The sequence below is a fragment of the Lutzomyia longipalpis genome, chromosome 3 (assembly GCF_024334085.1).
Source record: "Lutzomyia longipalpis isolate SR_M1_2022 chromosome 3, ASM2433408v1".
Lineage (NCBI taxonomy): Eukaryota > Metazoa > Arthropoda > Insecta > Diptera > Psychodidae > Lutzomyia > Lutzomyia longipalpis.
In genome coordinates, this window is record NC_074709.1 from 25,715,329 (window position 1) to 25,735,030 (window position 19,702).

Below are 19,702 nucleotides of genomic sequence, written 5' to 3' on the forward strand. Positions count from 1 at the left end.
TTTTGGCTCCTTTTTTGAGGCAGTGAGGCCCCCACCCCCAGATGAAAAGGCGTCTGGAGGAAGGAAGGAAGTTTCTTGGAGGACACTTTTTCCAGCACCGTCGTCACTTGAAAAGAGCTTCGTAGACACTTCCCTGTAGGAGAAGTGCGTACGTGTTCTGTGGGAAAAAACCCGCGCTAAGGGCAAGCACCCTCCACGCCCGGGGTAGGAAAAAGCAGAGCCTATAAAATGATATATTCGTTTTTATTCATGTGAAAAAGGAATAATTTATTTGAAAAATATATATCACACTTGACAAATGAATCCCACCAACATATTTATAGAGCGGTGATAAATGGTTTTATTTAACAAGCACCAAAGTATATAATACACATTTTTCCTTCGAGTATTTCCTCTCTCTTTTTTTCACACCGCCCTCTCTCACTCCCTTCGACGTGGGGTAAATGTTATTAGATGCCGTGGGGTGGTTCGCCCTGTGAGTACACCACCACAGCACCCCCAAGCCCTTGCGCCAAGTGCAAAACTCATGTGGAAAGAGATAATAAATTGAGTTAATATTTCTGAGTTTTGTGCGTGGGGGGGGGGTTGCGCGATTGTATATACAAGACATTTTCCAACCCCTCGCGAGAACTTTTCCAACCCCCCAAAAAAAAAACGGCATAGAGAAAAAATGGCAGAGAAATTTCTGTATGTTTATGCAGTTCCGGTATTTTATCTTTGATAACAAAGCGCGGAAACGATTGAAATATGAAAAGGAAGCGAATCCTTTTTTTCTCTCTCCTCCTTCCAGCACCCACCATCAACAAAAGGATAACAACAATTTATAATCTCATGAAAACTTTCAAGAGAGATATCTTTCTTTTTTTATTTGAAGGATCTACCGGAGATTTCCAACAATGAGCGTTCTCTTCAAAAATATTTCCGGAATTTATGGTGGACGAGACATGAGAGCTTTTGATTGTGAAAAATTATTTAAAGGCACGAAATTTTATATATTTGAGTTTATTTATCAAATTAAGTTCAATTTTCCCGCAAAAGAGCTTAATTTGTGGGAGAGATTCCATAAAATGGAGAGATCTCTGACTTTGAAAAACAAATTAATTCAACGTATGTCCCAAAGAACGAAGCTCCAGTGGTAAAGAGAGCTAAAGCGCCACTCAATACCACCCATCACTGGGGTTGTGGGTTCGATTCCCGCAGCGGTTCGCCGTTTCTGGCCTGGCGCTTCCTTCCCTTTCTTTCCTTTCTACTCCACAGCTATTCCTTTCCTGCTCGGACGACTGCTGCCCCCAAACGGGATGGAGCCAACATCAACATCAGCGCCATCTGCGAGACGGAAGGGCAACAAGTAGACAGAGTCCCATAGTCGTGTGCCGGTCAATCAGCGATAATGTGCAGCTGCATACAGTGAGTGCCTGCGTTTGCGGAACTTCCTATATATATGGGTCGGAGCCAAAGATGAACAGAGCAACCTGGTGGCGGAGGGACAACGCTGGTAAAAACCGATCTACACTGTGTGGCCTGCCGAACGAACACCAGTGCCCAGCGTCTGTGCTGAATGATTGCGGAACTTCCCGTGCAGTCGCCACCGACGGGACTCTCCCCCTACAAAATCTACATTGTAATTAGAAACAAATTGAATTTGTGATAAGAAACATTGTAAATTGAGTAGGAAAATAAAGGGGATGCACAATAGGCCCACATGGGCCGCAGTGCACAAGGAGATGAAAGTCTCCGGGCCCCACTTAGCGTAAAGTAAGCGTAAAGTAAATGTCCCAAAGAACGCTAAAGGGCTAATGAGTAAAATTGATTTCAATAATAAAAAAATATTAAAAATTTTTAAAGAAATCTTTATTTTTTCCTCAAAAACTGCTTATAAAAGGGATATAAGAAGTCTTTATCACTTTGGTGCTTATTTTTTTTACCCTGAGAGCTTTATTCTCACACCTTCCCATTAAAGAATTCCTCTAAACGACACGGTGCACAACCTTTGAAAGTTAATCAAAAACTCCAAAGACACCATGAAGATATTTTCACATAATTAATGCGTATACTTGAGTATCCTATACGGAGGATGCTCTTTTATGTAGTTGCTGCTACAGTTCACAAATTTCATAATTTTAAATCATAAATTTTCTCGCATAAATAAGAAAATTGAGAGAGAGTGAGCTTTAAGTCAACCAACCCCCCAGCATGAAAAGTTTTTCCCGTGCACAAAAGTTGGACTTTGAGGAATTGCTCTTGTGCTCCATACTCCGTTCATCCACTCGCTCTCCAATCAATTGTGATATTGGTCAATGTTATTGAATTTCCAGAAGCTAGAAGAATTGTGTCCAACTTTCACAATGAAATTATCTTATTTGCTTCTACCTTTTCTCTCCGCAATTGACCAAATATCTCGCTGTCGGATGCTGTTTGCGGGGACATTTCGATGGACTTTTCTCTTGCCATCTCAGTTACTGATAAATGCTACACAAAGGAGGAGTGGATTACCGGGTGTACCAATCCACAGGATTGAACTATGTATAGTTACCTATACTCTCTTTAAGCACTTTCCTTGTCAAATGAACACACCAGGATATAGAGAAGAAGAAGGGAAATAAACATCCTTCGTGAATCCTGGAAGAAAATGGCGACGATGACACGCGTGGAGGATGTCCTGGTTGTTCCTCTGGCAGGGATGTGGGACATGGAGCTTCTCCTTGAGAGGGAGGGGATGGATTAGTGATGCACACACATAGAGGCTCGAAGGACGATGAAGAAAAACGGGGGATGGAATGAAAAACGCGGTTATCACTTTTTGTTGCTTCATCCCGAGAGAATGGTGGTGAAAAGCCCTCTGAGTGCGGGTTTATGTCGATATAATCAATCACTGTCACAAACATCCTCACTACACCAGCCTTCAAGTGTATGTGTGTGAATTCCAAGGCAAAATTCCTCCCGGCTTCTTCTTTTTTTTTTTGCTGCCTGCACCCCCGCGCGATTTTCTTTATGCCATTTTCCTGCGAGAAGTGAGAGAAAGTTCGCTCCTCGAATGTGGCAGCTTCTGACACTTTCCATTTCTTGGAGAGTGTCTCGAGGACCATTTTCACAAGGGCTGAATTTGAGCTTCTCATCAGCAAATCGACAGAGATTAGCAGAACCATCTCATCCTCCCCCTCCGTGTTGCCCGCCCACGAATTTCGCACGCATTTTTCTCACGCGATTGCAGAATGTGCGAAGGGTGGCAAAATGCTCGAATTTTGTGTTCTTCTGTAGCGCAGTGTAAAGATTTAGGGGAAGTTTTTGGAAGGGGTACCTTTCTGCAATGAATTTATTTTTTGCAGGGAAAGTAAAGGATGAATTTTGCTCAAATTTTGGTACTTTGTTAAAAATTTAACGGAAAAAATTTTGAAAATATTCAATTTGGTTGATTTTCAGGTCGAAATCAGCCATAAATCAGACACATTTCAGCTGAAAATAAAAATTATATTGGAAAATTATTCTGTAGGTATCAAGGTAGGTATTAAAAGTAAATAATTTGCTTATTTTTCTCGTCGAAATCAGCTATAAATCAGACACTCTTTAACGTAGAAAAAATTGAAATTATTTTTATATTGTCATCTCTAATTTAATAATTAAAAAAAAAATAAATAAATAAAATACCATAAAAAGTATTTTAAAAAACCCTCCAAAAATGTATTTAAATTTTTTAATCATTCCTGAGAGAAGAAAATAAAGAAATTATCATCCTTCCCCTGACTTTTTCCATCTCATTAAAATCTTTCCTTTGGAACCATTGCAACCCCGAACAAAAAAAGTTGACACACACTGGATAAATCAACTACATAACACGCCCCGTAGCTGTGTGAGCTTTTGGCTTATCCAGGATTAACGAAAAACCCTGGCCCATGAAAGTGAGTTGGTAGCCAAACTCGAGGACATGCGAAACATATTAGGTCGCAAAATGAAAACATAATTCCAAACACTTTCCCTTTATGGCCCAAGAGAAGCTCCACCAACCCCCAAAGAAAAAAAGCTCCGTGCAGAAAAAGCACAAAAGTGTGTAAAAGAAATTGAAAGGCCCGTGTGGAGGATGAGAGGGACGAAAGGACCTTTCTCCAACAGAGCCCAAGACCACTTGCCAATTTTTTCGCTCTTGGGGGCGTTGATAAATTTTATTAAGACACTTGGAGTAAAAATTTACATACAAATGTCCCTTACAGGGGGCTATACGCACTGCAGAGTGCAAGAACGAGTGGGGCGGAATGGCGACGAGGTGAGGGGTTGGGGGCCTTTTTCAAATATTCAAATCCATTCGGCAAAATCCTTCCACTTAAAGTGAAACACATCATGGAGAGAAATGGTTTGTGCTGAAAAGCTACAAGAAGAATGGGGTGAGGTTGTTGGGCACCTTGCCTATGCTTTGGGAGCTTTTTGTGTACACCGAGAATAAGAGAAATAAAAAAGGTAGATGGGGTTGGAAATTATGGGAGATTTTGGAGCTAGATAGGGCTAGGATGGAGCTCTATGAATAAAATCTACACAGAGGTCAGACTTGGGGGTTGATACTCAATTTAGTGACCTGAAAGTGATTAGAAAGTTAAAGAGAAAGATTCCTACAAATTCAGTTTATTTCACAAAATCTTAGCTTTTCATTTGACTCAACTAAAATTCACCGAAGAAATCATTTCAACCCTCAGGGGGAAGGCCTAAAAGACAAAAAGTTCATCCAACAGAGCCATTTTCAGCAATTGCGAGTGGGGTAAACCTGAACGTGCGAGGTCCCTGATTAATGGCTTGTTTTCCATCAACTGGCGCCTCCATCAACCCTCTCTCACCTCCATGCCACCCCCTCATGGCACGAGGGTCGTATTATGGCGTGTAAAATTCTATCATTACGCGGGATAAGGGTGAAAATTGATAAATCGACTTGGTAAAAAGTTTTCCACACTTTTATTGGGCAAAAATTTTCAATTGCGCCCCAATGAGAATCACCGCAGATTTCCCAAGCTATTTTCTCACACATCGCACCCCCATCTAAAAATGTATCGATTGTTCAATTCCACCCTCACACCCCTCCCAAAAAATTTACGAGAGTTTGGGGGGGAGCAACAAGAGGAAAAATCAGGCGGGAATTCGTGTTTTGTGCACCCCTTTCTCACCCTCCACCCCCTCCCGAAAATTGTAAAGTCTCCGTGGGTGCTGCAGAGCGATTTCTCACGAAGAGATTCCTCCACTTGATTCTACAGCTTTTTCTTCTTTTCTGTTTTTTCCAGCCAGCACACTATGAGGAGTTTCCACGTCGGTGAAAATAACTCACTATTGGAGTTCCCATTTTCTCGCCTAAGACCATTGCAAGGATGGGTGGCTTGTGCGGGGGAGTTGTAACACACACATACACACCTTTTCGCTCCATGGGCGTTTGTTGCTGAAGATGGCACCCCCTATACTTGAGTGTTGCATCCCCAAACGCCCGTGGAGATGGCAGTGTCTCGAGGGAACTGTGAGTGGATACCACCCACAAAGAGACGAAGCCCGGCAGCATCCACTTCTTGCACACTGCAGTCTTGCTGTTTTTAACAGTGCCACACTGTAAAATTACGAGCAGGGGTTTCTTTTCTTAAGGTTTGTTTTGGGACTTAAATTGAACTTGACTAAGGGGTTATTTTAGCTGAGAATTGCAACATTTTCTTTATTTTAAATAGACAGAAATGAGTCAAAAAAGAAAACAAAATTAAATTAAGAATAAAAAATAAATTCTTTTCAGAAATCTTGAAATTGGTCATTGCATTGTCTAAGCATAAAACTCTTCATTTCATAGTTAAATGTAGAGTCCACATAAAATTAATTCATACAGCAAGTTATGTAATTATCACACTGAAAGAGAAATAAATAATTTTGCATAAATCTAATTTAGTAATTTTTGTTCTTCCCGAACATTTTAAAAGGTTTTGACCAATATATTGTTCAATTCATTGAATATGTGAAGCTCGCCTGAAGTATATGAATAATGTGAAAAAATTAATTTTATAAACTTTATAAATCAAAATTTTTGAACTCTTCTGTGAAGTGTAAATAGTGCGAAGTATATGATTTATGTAAGAAAATCAAGTACAAACTTAAGTAGCAAAATAAAATTATTAAAGAACAGGTTAAAGAAGCAATTTTTCAATGAAATTTTGAGTAAATTGGAAAAAATTGCAAATCCATCTACTTGAAGTAAAAAATTCATACGTAAAAGATAACTCTGAAAATAATTGTGAGACTTGCGAGTAAAAATCATTGCAGGAACTGTAAAGGAAGTACATAAGAACACCCTCCTTCCTCGTACCATCGACAATAGCAAAAGTCGTTGGTGTATAACGAATTTAAAATATTGAAGAAGGCAAAACGAAGTAGTATTGTGTTAATAATAAATTAAAAAGTTTACCCGACAATTGGTACAATATAAGTTAGGACTTTGGACTGGGAGAGGGATGGGGGGTTGTGTGCGAGTGTTTCGGAGAGGAATATCCGTTGAGATGAAAATCGGGTGGAAGGAAATAATAGAAGAAAATTTTAATGCATTTAATATTTATGAATTCAGTGCGAGGGCGGGAGCTTTTGGCTAGAAATTCCCGCAGTTGGGTCTACCCGGAAATCATTACCCGGAGGTCCTATTGGGGATGAATTTTGGGGGTGTAATTGGACTAAATGGGGTCCAGTAATCGAATCACGCGGAAGGTGGTTTGGGCTATTCTTTTTTTTCTTTCCTCCATCCCTCATCTTGCGAAACATGATTGATTTGCTGTGTTTTGTCTGGCAAAAAAAAAGTTTAATTGTAATTACGGGGTGAGGGTGAAATTTTCAATCTTTTCTTCCCGAGGGAGCTTTTGAGCTTTCACCCATTTGGTGGAAAGGGAGTTGATACTTTTTTTTTTCAAAATAAAAAAGGAAACTTTCGCCTGCCACAAACTTTTGTATGTGATGATCTTCTTAAAGTTTTTCCTTGTCGTCTTAATCCTTCTTCCGCCCCTTTTTTTTTAAGAAGAACAACCCCTCTGCGACGACTTCCTGGTAAACACACACAAGGATTTACCCCATCAAGAGGGGTTTGAGGTTCTTTCACGATGGATGGGTGAGAAGTGAAAGAAAAAGAAAAAAAAAGTGAAGTAAAAGGAGCATGTGAGAAAGGTATGATACTGTGTAAAAGGCAAACCCATCATGGAACATTCATCCAAATACACTTTCTCAACAAAATGTGTCACCTAACTCCCTTTTGTATGGATGCGAAGGGGTTCGGGGGGTGGATTTTCCATGTGAAAGGCGCACCCCAGCGGTACGGAAGACAACACACACACCCTTCGGTGCACGGGAGGGTACCCAGGACATCGTCTTAAATGCCCTTCCGTTTGGAAATTAGCATTTCTGAAGGATCCATCTCTTGCAAACACAAAAGAGCGATAGGGAGACGCCACAAATAAATCGTGTGTGGGTTCATGAGGGTCATGCTTAAATATTTGATATGTCAAGGGCTCTTTCCCCCAAACTCCAGCCGTCAAACTGAAAAACAGGAGTCACCTAAAACCATCCACCCCCGCTCTGTGAAAGGTGAAACGAAGGGAAGTTTTGCCTTTGCCCATTAAAATATACGCTTCAAAGGCGCGCACTGTTCGATTGATTTCTTTCCCAGAGCAGAAGAAATTGCAAAAAAAACGAAGACTTCCAAGAAGAAGTTCCCATGAACCCAAAAGGGGTGAATAACTAATAGAATTTAATTCTGTGCATGAAAGAAAAATTCTTTTAGAACTTTATTCGTTTAGTGAATATTTTTTTATTGACTTTGAGGGCTTAGAACTGGCATTGAAAGAAATTTTATTCGTTTCATACTCATAAAATTAAAATTGAATCGGTTAATGAAAGAATTTTAATGGTTTTGTAAGAAATTTCAAAAATAATTCTTACGAAATGATTTTTCTAAATTGTTTTGAAATCAGACTTAACAAAATATTGCTGAGTTTATTCGAGTTCAAAAAAATTTTAGTTAAAATGAAAATTCAAAGGATATTTATCTAGTGAATAGTTGATAATTTTTGCCGAATATTTCTAACTATTCCGAATATTGCCGTATCATATACTTCGCGCTTTAAACTATTTTTTCAAAATTTTATCTTATTCTACTCACTTTTAACTATTTTTTCCTATTATCCTTGTTGCATTTTACCCTTGGAGGTAATGAAAAAGAAGAAATGAGGAGCCCCTCCCTCTAACAATACCTTCTGCCCATTTTCCCTTTTTTTGAATCGAATAAAAAATGAAGGGAATCGAGTCCAAAAGGAGGTTTGTGATCAAAGGTATTTTTCTCATAATTTTTCATCCCTCGTCCTTTGGTCAGTTTCTTTGAATGAAATAATTGATCCACCACCCCTCCCACATCTGGAATATAAAACTCATACCCCCCACTCATCCCCTGGCAATACCGAGCATAGTTTAATCCCATCAAGACGCCCCCTTTGGTGACTTTTTTATGCGAACGGAGGATTTTCTTCTTTTTGAATGATGAGATTGCCAAGTGCCGCCATCGATGCATTGATTAATCAATGAGCTTTCCACCCCCTCCTCAACCCCGTGGAGCCTTCTTTTTGCCGCTTCTGCGGAAGATCAAATACATCGTGACACTGGTGCGTCTCAAGTCATCCATTTTCCTCGGGCGGGAAAAGCTCCTTTCAAAGTTTTCTCTCTCTCAGTGCACGAAGAAAAGTCACCCCCTCAACCCATCGATGAACTAATGATCCTGATTCCTGATTTAATTTCAGTCGTGCTCTGATGGGGAGAAAGGGGTTTAAACTCCTTTGATGCGCTACTCCGTAATAAATTAAGTTTTTCAAGTTTCTCCTTTTGGGGATGATGGATTGAGGAGGATTGAGTCACCAAGTTTTGTTTATCTAACGATACGAGAACTATGTGCTATTTTATGCCAAACTATTGCTTTAATATCGACACAAATACACAACTAAAAAAAACCCAAATAAAGCAATTTCGGGGGTGGAATAGAGAAGGGTGGGTGGGTGAATGAAAGGCACTGTTGCTTCTACAGGCGTTTGTTGAATTTCAACACTCCACCAGCACTGAAAATTCCTCTGTTGAGCTTTTTTCAGTCACCAAACATTTGGCATTTTTGTATGCTATTTTTCCAATGACTGCACCCTCAAAACATACCAAAAACGATGATTGGCTCCAGAAAGCACATTTTGAGTGGAGGATTGCGAATAAATGGAAATATGTTGGTGTTTGCATGAAAATTGTACGTCTGTGTGTGTGATTTAGCTCAATAGCTTTAACACTTTGAGTCTCACCCCGCTGCCATAGAGTCATCAACAATAGGGGGTGGAATGGAGCTTGATGGGAGGTGGTCAAAATTCATTGAGAAATATTTATTATTTATTTGAATAAATTGAAATTGATAGAAAAGTTTTTCTTTGGGAGAAAATTAATCAGATTTATTAATTTTTAAGAAAAAAAAATTTTATTTAAAAAAAGGATCTTTGTTAATCAGTAAAGCTGATTAGTTGACCAGGAAAAATTTAATTTGTTCAGTAAATTCTAAGGGATAAATTTGAAAAGAATAGTTTCAGAATTTTCAACGAAGACTTAAATTTTGAGTTTGACAATTTATCCCGAAATTCCTAACGCTTGATGATTTATCCTAGAACTTCTAACGTTCGTCAATTTATCCCAGAATTCTTAAAGTTTCAATCTATCAAATCAATCAATGATTGATCAATAATTGATGAATAATTGATTGATCTTAAAGTTTGCTCAATTTATTCTCGGATTTTTATTTTTTTAATTCTTTATTCTAAAATCTTGAATTTTATGAATTTTCTTTAAATATTTCTCGTGTTTTTGCTCACCAATGTTAATTCTCTGGTTCACAACGAAATATCCTTCGGATGCTCTTCCGTGGTCCCGTGGTCGAATGAAGATATTTCTGTGTGTGTGCAATGAAAAGCCATTGAGCTCCTCTGGGCCATTTCCTCATGGTCATTTTGTCACGTTTGCCAGCAAATTTTCAACAATAGGCAAATGTATTCCGGGGCTGTTTTTGGTCACTACGCGCCCCTCATCCCCCACCCTCCTCCCTCACCCACCCGCCCATTTTTTTGGCATACAACTCACGTCCACAATTCGCAGAAAATTCGCCATTTCGCCCCTCAAGAGAAGGCAGAGGACGAAAAAAACATCCCCTCCCAGGAAAAATCGCACTCATTATTCCACATGAATCACACAAAATGACCCAAAATTGCGGGGATGTTTTTTTTTTATTGAAAAGCAAATCATCGACTTACATTTTGCCTCAATAATGGAGATGCGGCATCTTTGGTGCTATTACTTCTTGATGAGATTCTCAATTGTGAAGAGATTCGACTTGGGGGCGGTTGCGGTGTCGGCTGTGAGATCCAGCGTGGAGGCAAGGAAGTTCCGTGGGAAACCACCGAGGAGGGTATTCAAATTTTCACTAAAGTGCGCCAAGTAGTTTTGCTGAATTGCAGCAAAGTCGCTCCCGGCGATATTTTCTTCGGGTTTCGTGAGGTTTGCTAGGAAATCCCGCTCACCCGTATGCCTCGTATTGCCGCCGCTCAGCTGGAGGAGGTTGGCAAATGGATAGGGGGTGGTATCCTGCAGAGGAACCCACATACATTCTTGGGGTTAATAAATCATTTGCGATAAATCTCCCGTGACATGGGCCTTACGTGAAAGAGGAGTTTTGAATGTCTCTGGCGTCTCGTACGTCTCCGTCGGTAGTTACCCTGCTCAAACATATCGGCAGCCGATGGGTCCAGCATCCAGTAGCTCCCTTTGCCCGCTGAGGCACCTTCACCTTCATCCAGTGTACTCTTATCCCGCGGAACTTTGACGAAGCACTGCAATTAAGGTCAGTAAAGCAATTAAGGGTGAAATGGGGGTTTTTCTTTTGATGGGAGCTTTGTGTGCAAAAGCTCAAAATGAAAGCTCATTCACTTACATCGTTTAAGGACAAGTTGTGCCGAATTGAATTTTGCCAACCTTGCTTGTTGTCTCGATAGTAGGGAAATCTATTTGATGAAAAAGGAGATACTTAAAAGATTAGAAATTTTAAAAATCTTCTTTTAAGATGTTTTTAAACAATATAAATAAGGGCCGAAATTTTTCACTGAATCGAATTAAGAAAATATAGTTTTCTTAAGCTCTTAAATTAAACTTTTATTTTGCAAACACAAACATTGAAAAGAAAATTAAATTAGTTGCAGATTATTAAATTTAATCAAGGTCTACCTACACCTGTTACAAAGATTTGTTTTAATTTATTTTGTACATAAAAATATGTAAATCTTTAAGACTTGCAAAATAAAAATTAAAAAAAAAACTGATACTTCGAAATAATATTAAATAAAACAAGCAATCTCCTAAACCTTTAAGAAATCTTTTAAAAAAAAACTTCTTTGTGTAAAATTTCTTTAGAAGAAATTTTTCATTTTTTAGATAGTTAGGGGAGAGCGGGGTTAAAAAAGTCACTTAAGGGTTTAGAAAAAGCTCAAAATATCATATTTCCCAAATGGATAAAGCGAAATGTTTAGCTCATTTCTTTAGGAAATTTACTGCCCTACAACTCTTTCTCAGATCATTTTATTCTATCTAGCTAGGAAATATGATATTTTAGGCTTTTTCTAAACCCTTAAGTGACTTTATTAGCCCCGCCCTCCTCTACTGAATTAGATTTTTCTTCCTTCTTAAAAATATTTGATAAAAAAAAACTTTTTCAAATTTTCGATTTTTTGAGACTTCTTTATCAGGGGCACTATAAGTTAAAAAAAAAACGAAATATCACTTTAAACCTCTTCTGTATTTTTTATTTCACTTTTAAACAAATTAAATTTTAAAACAGAATAATTTTTAGAACGTTCTACGACTTTTTCTTAGACAATTTTGTTCTATTTTTTTTTTTTTGAAAACACTATCCTTCGAACTCTTTTTAAACCCTTTTTGACTTCTTTAACCCTGATCTTCCGTAATCCGTTTAAGAATTTTTTTTACACAATTTAACGTATTTTTCAGCTTTTAAAATAAGGTTTGAATTAAATATTTTTTCTCTTTATTAACACCACATTGCACCACAATATAATCACACTCACTTATCCATGATGAATTTATAGATTCCACTGAGGGTTAGCCTCTGATTGGGAGCACTACTGATGGCCATTGCAATGAGGGCAATGTAGGAGAAGGGTGGCTTCTCGGGGCGATGATTTGCCTTCACGAGGGACAAAGGTAGGGGCCAGAGCCCTTCGGGAAAGGCCATATATGGATTTTCATGTAGACACCGATAGTACGGTTGGAGATTACTAAATTGCTCAAGAGGTCCATAGGCGGGAAACATCTTTCGCATTTGCCGTCGGTTAATTTTTTTTACTTTCTTCTTGCGTGGAAGAGCTGCGCGACTTTCACCACAAAACCACAGAACGTCTGACAGATCACTAAACGACCAAGGAGATCTTAAACAGCAGCAAAGTGATCTATTTGTTTTTCGCTGAACAGAAACAGAAACAACCGCTGGTGGGCAATAAAAAGGCGGGAAAGAAAAAGCGGGGCGCGAGGAATGTTTATGCAGAGATTGTGTCCCGAAAAAATCTCACGCATTTGCATCGTCTTTTCATGGCTATAGATGTGTTGAGCTCATCTTCCCTTCCCACCCACACCCCCCGGTAGAGAGTTCCATGTGGATGGAAAATTCCTTTGGGGCTCCACCCACCAATGGAAAACGATTACAAATTGGGTTTGCTGTTAAATCCCCCCATTTAGGAGGCCGGCAATGGCAAAAGAAGATCACACGATTGATTTTTACGATGCCATAAGATTGTGGTGTGTTTTGTAAACATACAACTCATTTAATTGCGCTTTGATTTCCTTTTTTCTTCCCCCTCCCCCATAAAAACTCCCACACATCTCACTCTTTATCTCCTGAACCTCGAATTTTCCCGCGCGTGGACCTATTTTGTGGGTACACACACACGCTGAGAGGGAGTTCTCAACCCCTCAATAATCACCCCACAAGTACTCCACGGTGTGTGTGTGTTTATTAAATTCTCTCTGGTTTTCTTTTAATGCACGTTATGGCGCATCGTAAAATTTCCGGGATGTAAAAATGACATAAAAAGATACTTCTTTACTCGTCGTGTGACAAATTCATCCTCCCAGAATTCTTCTCCCACCCGCACCCCGGCACTACGCCACAGCAGCCTCAGAGCGCATCTTGTGAAAGCCAGCTGGCTTTTGACCACCCCTCTCCCACGATTGAGTTAATTGATTTGAAAATCATCAAAATATTTAATTCAAACACACACCAGTGATTTTTCTTAGTTTTATTTGGCGGCCACAGAAAGGCGGAGAAAATTTCCGCACACAGTGGAAAATCCATGTGGAATCGGAGGGATTGGCCAGATATGCGAGTAGACGGAATTGTAAACATTTCTTTTACAGGAACCCGCCTTTATTTAAATTTGCTGAAGGCATTTCTGATCAGACGACAAAAGGCGTCTTTGGGATTTTTTTTTGCAGGGGTAAGGATTGGAGCTTTTCTTTTCCTATTGATTGAATATGTGAAACAGTTTTTCGTAATTATGTTTTTTGGAGTTATTTTTTGGGAAATTTTTGGTAAGTAGTTAGTTAATTAGATAGGTAGGTAGATAGGAAGATAGGTAAGTAGGGAAGTAGGTGGGTGGATAGCTAGAAAACTGGCTATATAGCTAAATACATAGATATAGATAAACAGAGTCAGGTAAATAGCTAGATAGGAGATAGCTAGATAGACAGACAGATAGATAGATAGACGGGTAGGTAGCTAAATAAATAATTAGATAGATTGATATTTAGATAAAGAGCTATATAAATCTTACGAGCTAGATCGATAGCATCGATAGGTTTCTAGATAGATATGTAGACATATTGCTTGATATTCACTACTGAGTCCCGCCTTAATCCGTGTTTTAGGGCAGACAAATTTTTAAGCTACATAGACTTAATATGTCGAAGCTAGTCTTAAATTTTTTAAGGTAGATCTAAGATTTCGATGCTAGTCTTAAGATTTCAAGCTAAACTTAAGTTTTTAAACTAATATTAAGATTAGTGTAGTTTAAGTTTTTCTAAATCAAGTTTTTAAGATTGAAAGGGTTATCAAATGTTTATTTGTTTATTTATTTTTACCTCTCCTATTCATTGTTTTAGTTGCAAAAAAAAAACTGTTTCATGGCTAATTTATAAATATAGTTAGAAATAACGACTATTGTTTGTACTATATACACTACACAGTATACATAATACAACGCATAAGATCAACTTGCCAATCACCTCTGTGTCTGAATCATCAATAAAGGGGGGATTTGTGGTGCCAAAATAATTTAATCCTTCATTGCAAATCACACGAAGAAGGTGCATTTGAGAATTAATTCGATGCTAAACTATGTCGGTGTTGAGCAATACGAGGAAATAGTAGATACAACATCGCAACATTGTGCGTGTTTGACACGCTGAAGAGACACTTGAGGAGACATAAACAAGGGGCGAGAGCCACATTGAGCGTACATTGAGAGGATTTCAGAGGAGGCAACCCAAGGCTGGAATTCCGGGGGAAAAGACAACAAAACAGTGTTATTGTTTTGAGGAATAAATTAGATCAAATTCAAATGCCATGCATTGAGTTTGAAAATATATATTGCCTCAATAATCTTTAATAACAGAACGTATAACACACCCCCGCACATTGGCATGTTTCACAAAATATGGAATCTAAATTCATTATAATTCTCTGTCTTTTTTTTATTTATTTTAAATTCATTTTATGCAACAACATGAGAAGACAGAGAGGATCTTAATCCCATATAGAGAGAGTATAATGAAATATGGAGGCATGTTTTAGTGCTGCCTTTTGCTATATCTGCAATGAATGCCCGTTAAGCACCAGAGACTAATTTTAGCGCCTAAATTCACTAAAGGCTGACAAGATTAAAAGAAAAGTCTCAGCTGCAGGATTCTCCTTGACTTCGATCAATGCAAGATGTTGGTGTCTAAACAGAACTAACATCGTTATAGTATTTAAATGTGTTTTAGGATCTCTATTTTTCATGTTATTCGTTTATAGTTATTTGAGCAATGAAGCAATTTTAGAAGGGGTTAAACAATTAATGATTTTTATGCTTCGTGGTTTGACAGAATATTGTCATGAAGAATTTAGAGCTTGCAAATAAAGCTGCTGCATTGCCTGAAGAAGTAGTTGTTTAGAATCGAAACGTTTATTATTTATTTTTTAAATTATTAAATTTTGTACCAAACAATAGCTCTCTAAAAATTTCAGATTATTTAGTCTTTGATATAACTCTTCAGGGGATACTAATTGAAAATTAGCTTATCTAAACCATTTCCAAAACATTGTAAAGATAAGAAAATTCGGTGATAACACCTCAATTACTCTCATAAAACTCTCAATCATTATCATTTGGGAATAAATACGCCGGTAAGACGAAAATATCAGCTAGTTTAGTTCTGAATTCTATCAATTAAATATCGTCTTCAAAAAATGGAGCAGTGGAAGGGTCGTGTAGCCGTTGTAACAGGAGCTTCTTCAGGTAAATCGTCAAAAATATGATAAGCCAGCCATCTTTTTTTTCTAACGCCCATTTCATTTGAAATTCAAGGAATTGGCGCTGCAGTCGCCAAGGATCTCGTTAAAGCGGGAATGATAACGATCGGTTTGGCGCGAAGGGTTGAGCGCATTGAAGCATTGAAGAAGGATCTTCCAACGTCCCTTCAGAGCAATCTTCATGCCTACAGCTGCGATATTACGAAAGAAGATGAAATTGTTAAAGTTTTCTCGGCAATTGATGCAAAATTCAATGGGATTGATGTGTTGATTAACAACGCCGGAGCGACGTATGATATGGACTTGATAAAAGGAGATAATTCAGCAAAAATTCGTCAAGTGATCGATACGAATGTTCTTGGATTGGTTTTCTCCACACGCGAAACCTACAAATCAATGGAGAAGCATGGAAGGAATTCTCATGTTGTTCACATAAATAGCATTGCGGGGCATGGCATAATTCGTCCACTTTCAATGCCATCGCACAATATCTATGCGCCAAGTAAGTGGGCCGTAACGGCCATAACAGAAATTCATCGACAGGAATTTATCCGAAGTAAGCATCACATTAAGGTGACCTCAGTTAGTCCTGGAGCTGTTGATACGGATCTGCTGTCTAAGTGCTACAAAGAATCCTTCCCGGATATGCCAATGCTCAAACCTGAAGATGTTTCCAATAGCATTCTTCATGTTCTAGGGACTCCTACGCATGTTCAAATTCACGAACTTACCATTAAACCCTTCGGGGAGAATCTTTAGTAATTCGCACGCAAGGTTTGTTTTTTAATTTTCGTTAATATTCTGAAATTTTTAAATAAATGTTTAAAAAAAAAGTTCTTTGATTAAAATTTAGAGGAGTTTATTCATTTCAACATGGGAAAATTTTTCATTTTTAAATAATTTGGATACGGTAAATTATCTACTGAAAAACTTCCCATTATCTACTGGGATTAGCTCGTGAGTAAAACCCCAAAGATTTATTTTAAAATGCAAAGTCTGACGTCACTCTTCAATTTTTTATCTGTTTTAAAATTCAGGAAGAGAAGTATTCATGCTCATGCCTCGTCGATGATTTTTAACTAGGCGATACATTTAAAGAATCAAAAAAATACAATAGTGACGTCATTCTTTTACTGTTTTTAATAAATATTCGCTGGTTTTTCCCAACTGATTTTAAAGGAAAATTCAAAAGTCTCTCAAATGAAGAGGTTTTCCACATAGAATTTCTTTTTTGATTTTAATAAAGAAATATCATAAAAAAATTACCACAATCATGAACCACAGTTCAACACAAATATGGTGCAATTGTGTGCCCCTTGGAAGCCACACAAATCGGTGAAATGAGTGTGACTCCTTTTCATTTGGCAAACAACACACACACACACGGAAAATAGATGTATCAAAGAAAAGCAATAAAGTTAATTTCGGGTTATATTAAATAAACAAATAATGTTTGTACAAATGTGTTCTTCCCGCAGAGGCGCGCTATTTTGCCTTTGCTGCTACACTCATTCATCCATCACCTACGAAATGGTTGTATAATTTTTTCCCGGAATTTATTTATTTTTCATCTGTTGCACGGTTAATAAAGCAAAGTGCTGCCCTTTTCTTCTTTAATTTTTCTCTTTTTGCTCCAGCAGTGCTCCCCAAATTAGTGCACGAGGCGGCATTTTCTGCAGAGTTCTTTTTTTTACCCCAACGCGTGTAAAAGATCTCATTCCCATCGTTTAAGCAGCGCTGCGGGTGGGAGTCATGGGGCAATTAAGAATGCCGCACCCCCACACTTGAGAAGTTGGTTGTGGATGGACACCCTTGAGGAGGAGAAGGGGTGCGAAATGGGGCAAAGCACGGAGGCTGTGCGGAAAGAAAAGGGCTCATTTATATGGAGGACAACCGCTTACAGATCAAAAGCGATTTCACCCGCTTCGTAAATATTTTCCTTTGAATTTTCCCCGTAAACATTTTCAACACACAACATTTTAACAACTAACCGCGCGCCTGTGTAAATGTTTTATGCGGTTTTTTCTTGATGTTTCTCCACCATCAAACGCCCACACTACAAAATAACACAAGTAAATAATGTTATAACTTTTCCACCACACATCGCCTTGTCCACTGAAAAAGGCGCGAAAAGGCATCAAATGCCTCCATACAAATTATTGGCCAATCGAAGAAAAATAAAACGAATTAATGGAATTTGAGGTTTTCCCGATTTTTTGGATTTTTTGATGATTTTGTCAAATAAATTGAAACTTAAAAATTGAAGAAAATAAAAGAAATTAATCCTTAAGTTAATAATAATTTCCCGGGTTTCTCGTCGGTTAAATGGGCGTTCTCACCCAGAAAAACTCACGTTTTCCAGAGCTTTCGACTTCGTTTGGAGCCTTCTTCAGTGGCTACAGAGAGAAGGAATTTATTTACACACAATTTCTACAAAAACACGACAATTTCCCCAAGCTTGGGTGAGTGGAAAATTGTCTTGAGTTTTTCTGGGTTAGAACGCCCATTTAACCGACAAAAAAAGCCGAAAAATTATTATTGTCTCTATGAGCCGGAAAATCAATTCTTAATCCTGAAGTTCTTTAATGACCAAGAACTTTTGGAAACTCCACAGGAAAAAAATGTCCAGAATGTGAGAATTTCAAATAATTTTTTTGAGCAGAAAAATTAATTTTCGAAATTGAAAATACTGAATTCTTATCAATATATTAACGAGAGTGCAAGCCAAATTCTAATTTTTGGTTTCAAAATTGGCTCTAAAACCGCTCTTGAAAGTCCCCGAGTTTCCAAAATTTCAAGACCATCCCTTATTTATTTTTATCCAGAAAAAGGAAAATTTTCTCCTGGAAAATAAATCCAGATATTCTCTTTAAATTCCTGATAACTGATTTTCTATATACAAAAGAAAAGAAATCCATCGCCTCTCCATCCAATTCGTCTGCAAGAGAACTTCTCGAAGCATGCGAATTCTTCCTCTTTTTTTTGCCATGTGAGTCTTGAGGAAAGAGGGGTTGATCCACCCCCGACACATATTCGCGGAATTCGGCATTACAAATTGTTCTCTCCGATTTCGTATTGATGTCATTTTTGCATTTTGTCGCCTGGTGTGAGGGATGATTGTGCTTTTTTTCCCATGAATATCTGAAGAAATCCCAAGCAGCTGAAGAAAGGAGGAAAATCACACGCGAGGCGGAATCTTTTTGTTGCCGAAAAAAGGGTGTCAGAAGAGAATTTTGGGGGACATTTTTCAGGTGGAAAATATGTGGGCATATATGTTTTTTTTTCTGGGATGGAGAGAAAAGTGCGAGAGAGCTGGTGGAGATAATCCTCTTGAGCAGAATGGAAGTTATTGTGTGTATTTCTCATATTTGCACACGACATGTATGGAGCACTTAGAGGAGCTCCGCGACTCCTTCCGCACCTCCACTAAATGCCTCCTCTGCTGAAACCTAGCAAAAAGGGAGATTTCACATGTTAGATGGGGGGTGGTGGTGGATGTTGTACCTTGAAATTTCAGGAGTTATTGATTGCCGTGTCGCCTTCACCGGTGTGCGGAGGAATTACGTGGCGGCAAATAAATGGATGTTTATTTTTCTACAAGTGGAAAACAAATAGGGACGCGACATGGGAAGAAAATTCACGCATATTGCAAGAAGAACATCATCCTCGTGAGATCCCTCCGTGTTCAACAACGTCTCAACAACTTTCTCAACCAACTTCCTTCGCTCTGTTTAAGCACACGGTGAAGCTTTTAGAAGGCGAAAAAAGGGCGGGGAACCACCAGAAGGATCATGAAGAGGAAGTGTCTGCCAAGCTCCTGATTCATTGCCCAACAATTTTCCCACAGAAAATTTAAAGAGAAAAGACTTCTTATTTTGAATTTTTGAGGATTTAAATTGTCTTTTAAATCTCTTATTTTTTAATGATGGGAGATGGGAATATAGAAAAGCTCCAGAAAAATTGTAAAAGCTTTAGACATGAATTTTTCCTTAAATTTTAAGTCAAAGAAAATTTTAATGATGATTTGATCGAATCATCGATAAAGTTTGATCGTTTAAAATCTTAAAC

The 19,702-nt window shown here is 38.2% G+C and overlaps 2 protein-coding genes across 2 annotated transcripts; one reads left to right on the top strand and one right to left on the bottom strand.

Moving 5' to 3' along the window:
• Positions 1–10,266: 10,266 nt before the first annotated feature.
• LOC129793012 (fork head domain-containing protein L1) lies at positions 10,267–12,481 on the bottom strand. The gene is made up of 4 exons (XM_055832533.1): positions 12,135–12,481; positions 10,988–11,057; positions 10,716–10,886; positions 10,267–10,641 (listed from the first exon to the last, which is right to left on the bottom strand). Exons 1-4 carry the CDS (start codon positions 12,386–12,388, stop codon positions 10,351–10,353), a joined length of 786 nt encoding a protein of 261 aa, XP_055688508.1. The 5' UTR covers positions 12,389–12,481; the 3' UTR covers positions 10,267–10,350.
• Positions 12,482–15,571: 3,090 nt separating this feature from the next.
• LOC129793013 (farnesol dehydrogenase-like) lies at positions 15,572–16,411 on the top strand. The gene is made up of 2 exons (XM_055832534.1): positions 15,572–15,620; positions 15,690–16,411. The coding sequence occupies exons 1-2, from the start codon at positions 15,572–15,574 to the stop codon at positions 16,391–16,393; spliced, it is 753 nt and encodes a 250-aa protein (XP_055688509.1). The 3' UTR covers positions 16,394–16,411.
• The last annotated feature ends 3,291 nt before the right edge of the window (positions 16,412–19,702 follow it).

Coding starts and splice junctions, on each gene's coding strand:
- LOC129793012 (XM_055832533.1), bottom strand. CDS start 12,388: ATGCGAAAGATGTTTCCCGCCTATGGACCTCTTGAGCAATTTAGTAAT. Junction 11,058..12,134: donor TATAAATTCATCATGGATAA/GTGAGTGTGATT, acceptor TTCATCAAATAG/ATTTCCCTACTATCGAGACA. Junction 10,642..10,715: donor ATTCAAAACTCCTCTTTCAC/GTAAGGCCCATG, acceptor GTTCCTCTGCAG/GATACCACCCCCTATCCATT.
- LOC129793013 (XM_055832534.1), top strand. CDS start 15,572: ATGGAGCAGTGGAAGGGTCGTGTAGCCGTTGTAACAGGAGCTTCTTCA. Junction 15,621..15,689: donor TGTAACAGGAGCTTCTTCAG/GTAAATCGTCAA, acceptor TTGAAATTCAAG/GAATTGGCGCTGCAGTCGCC.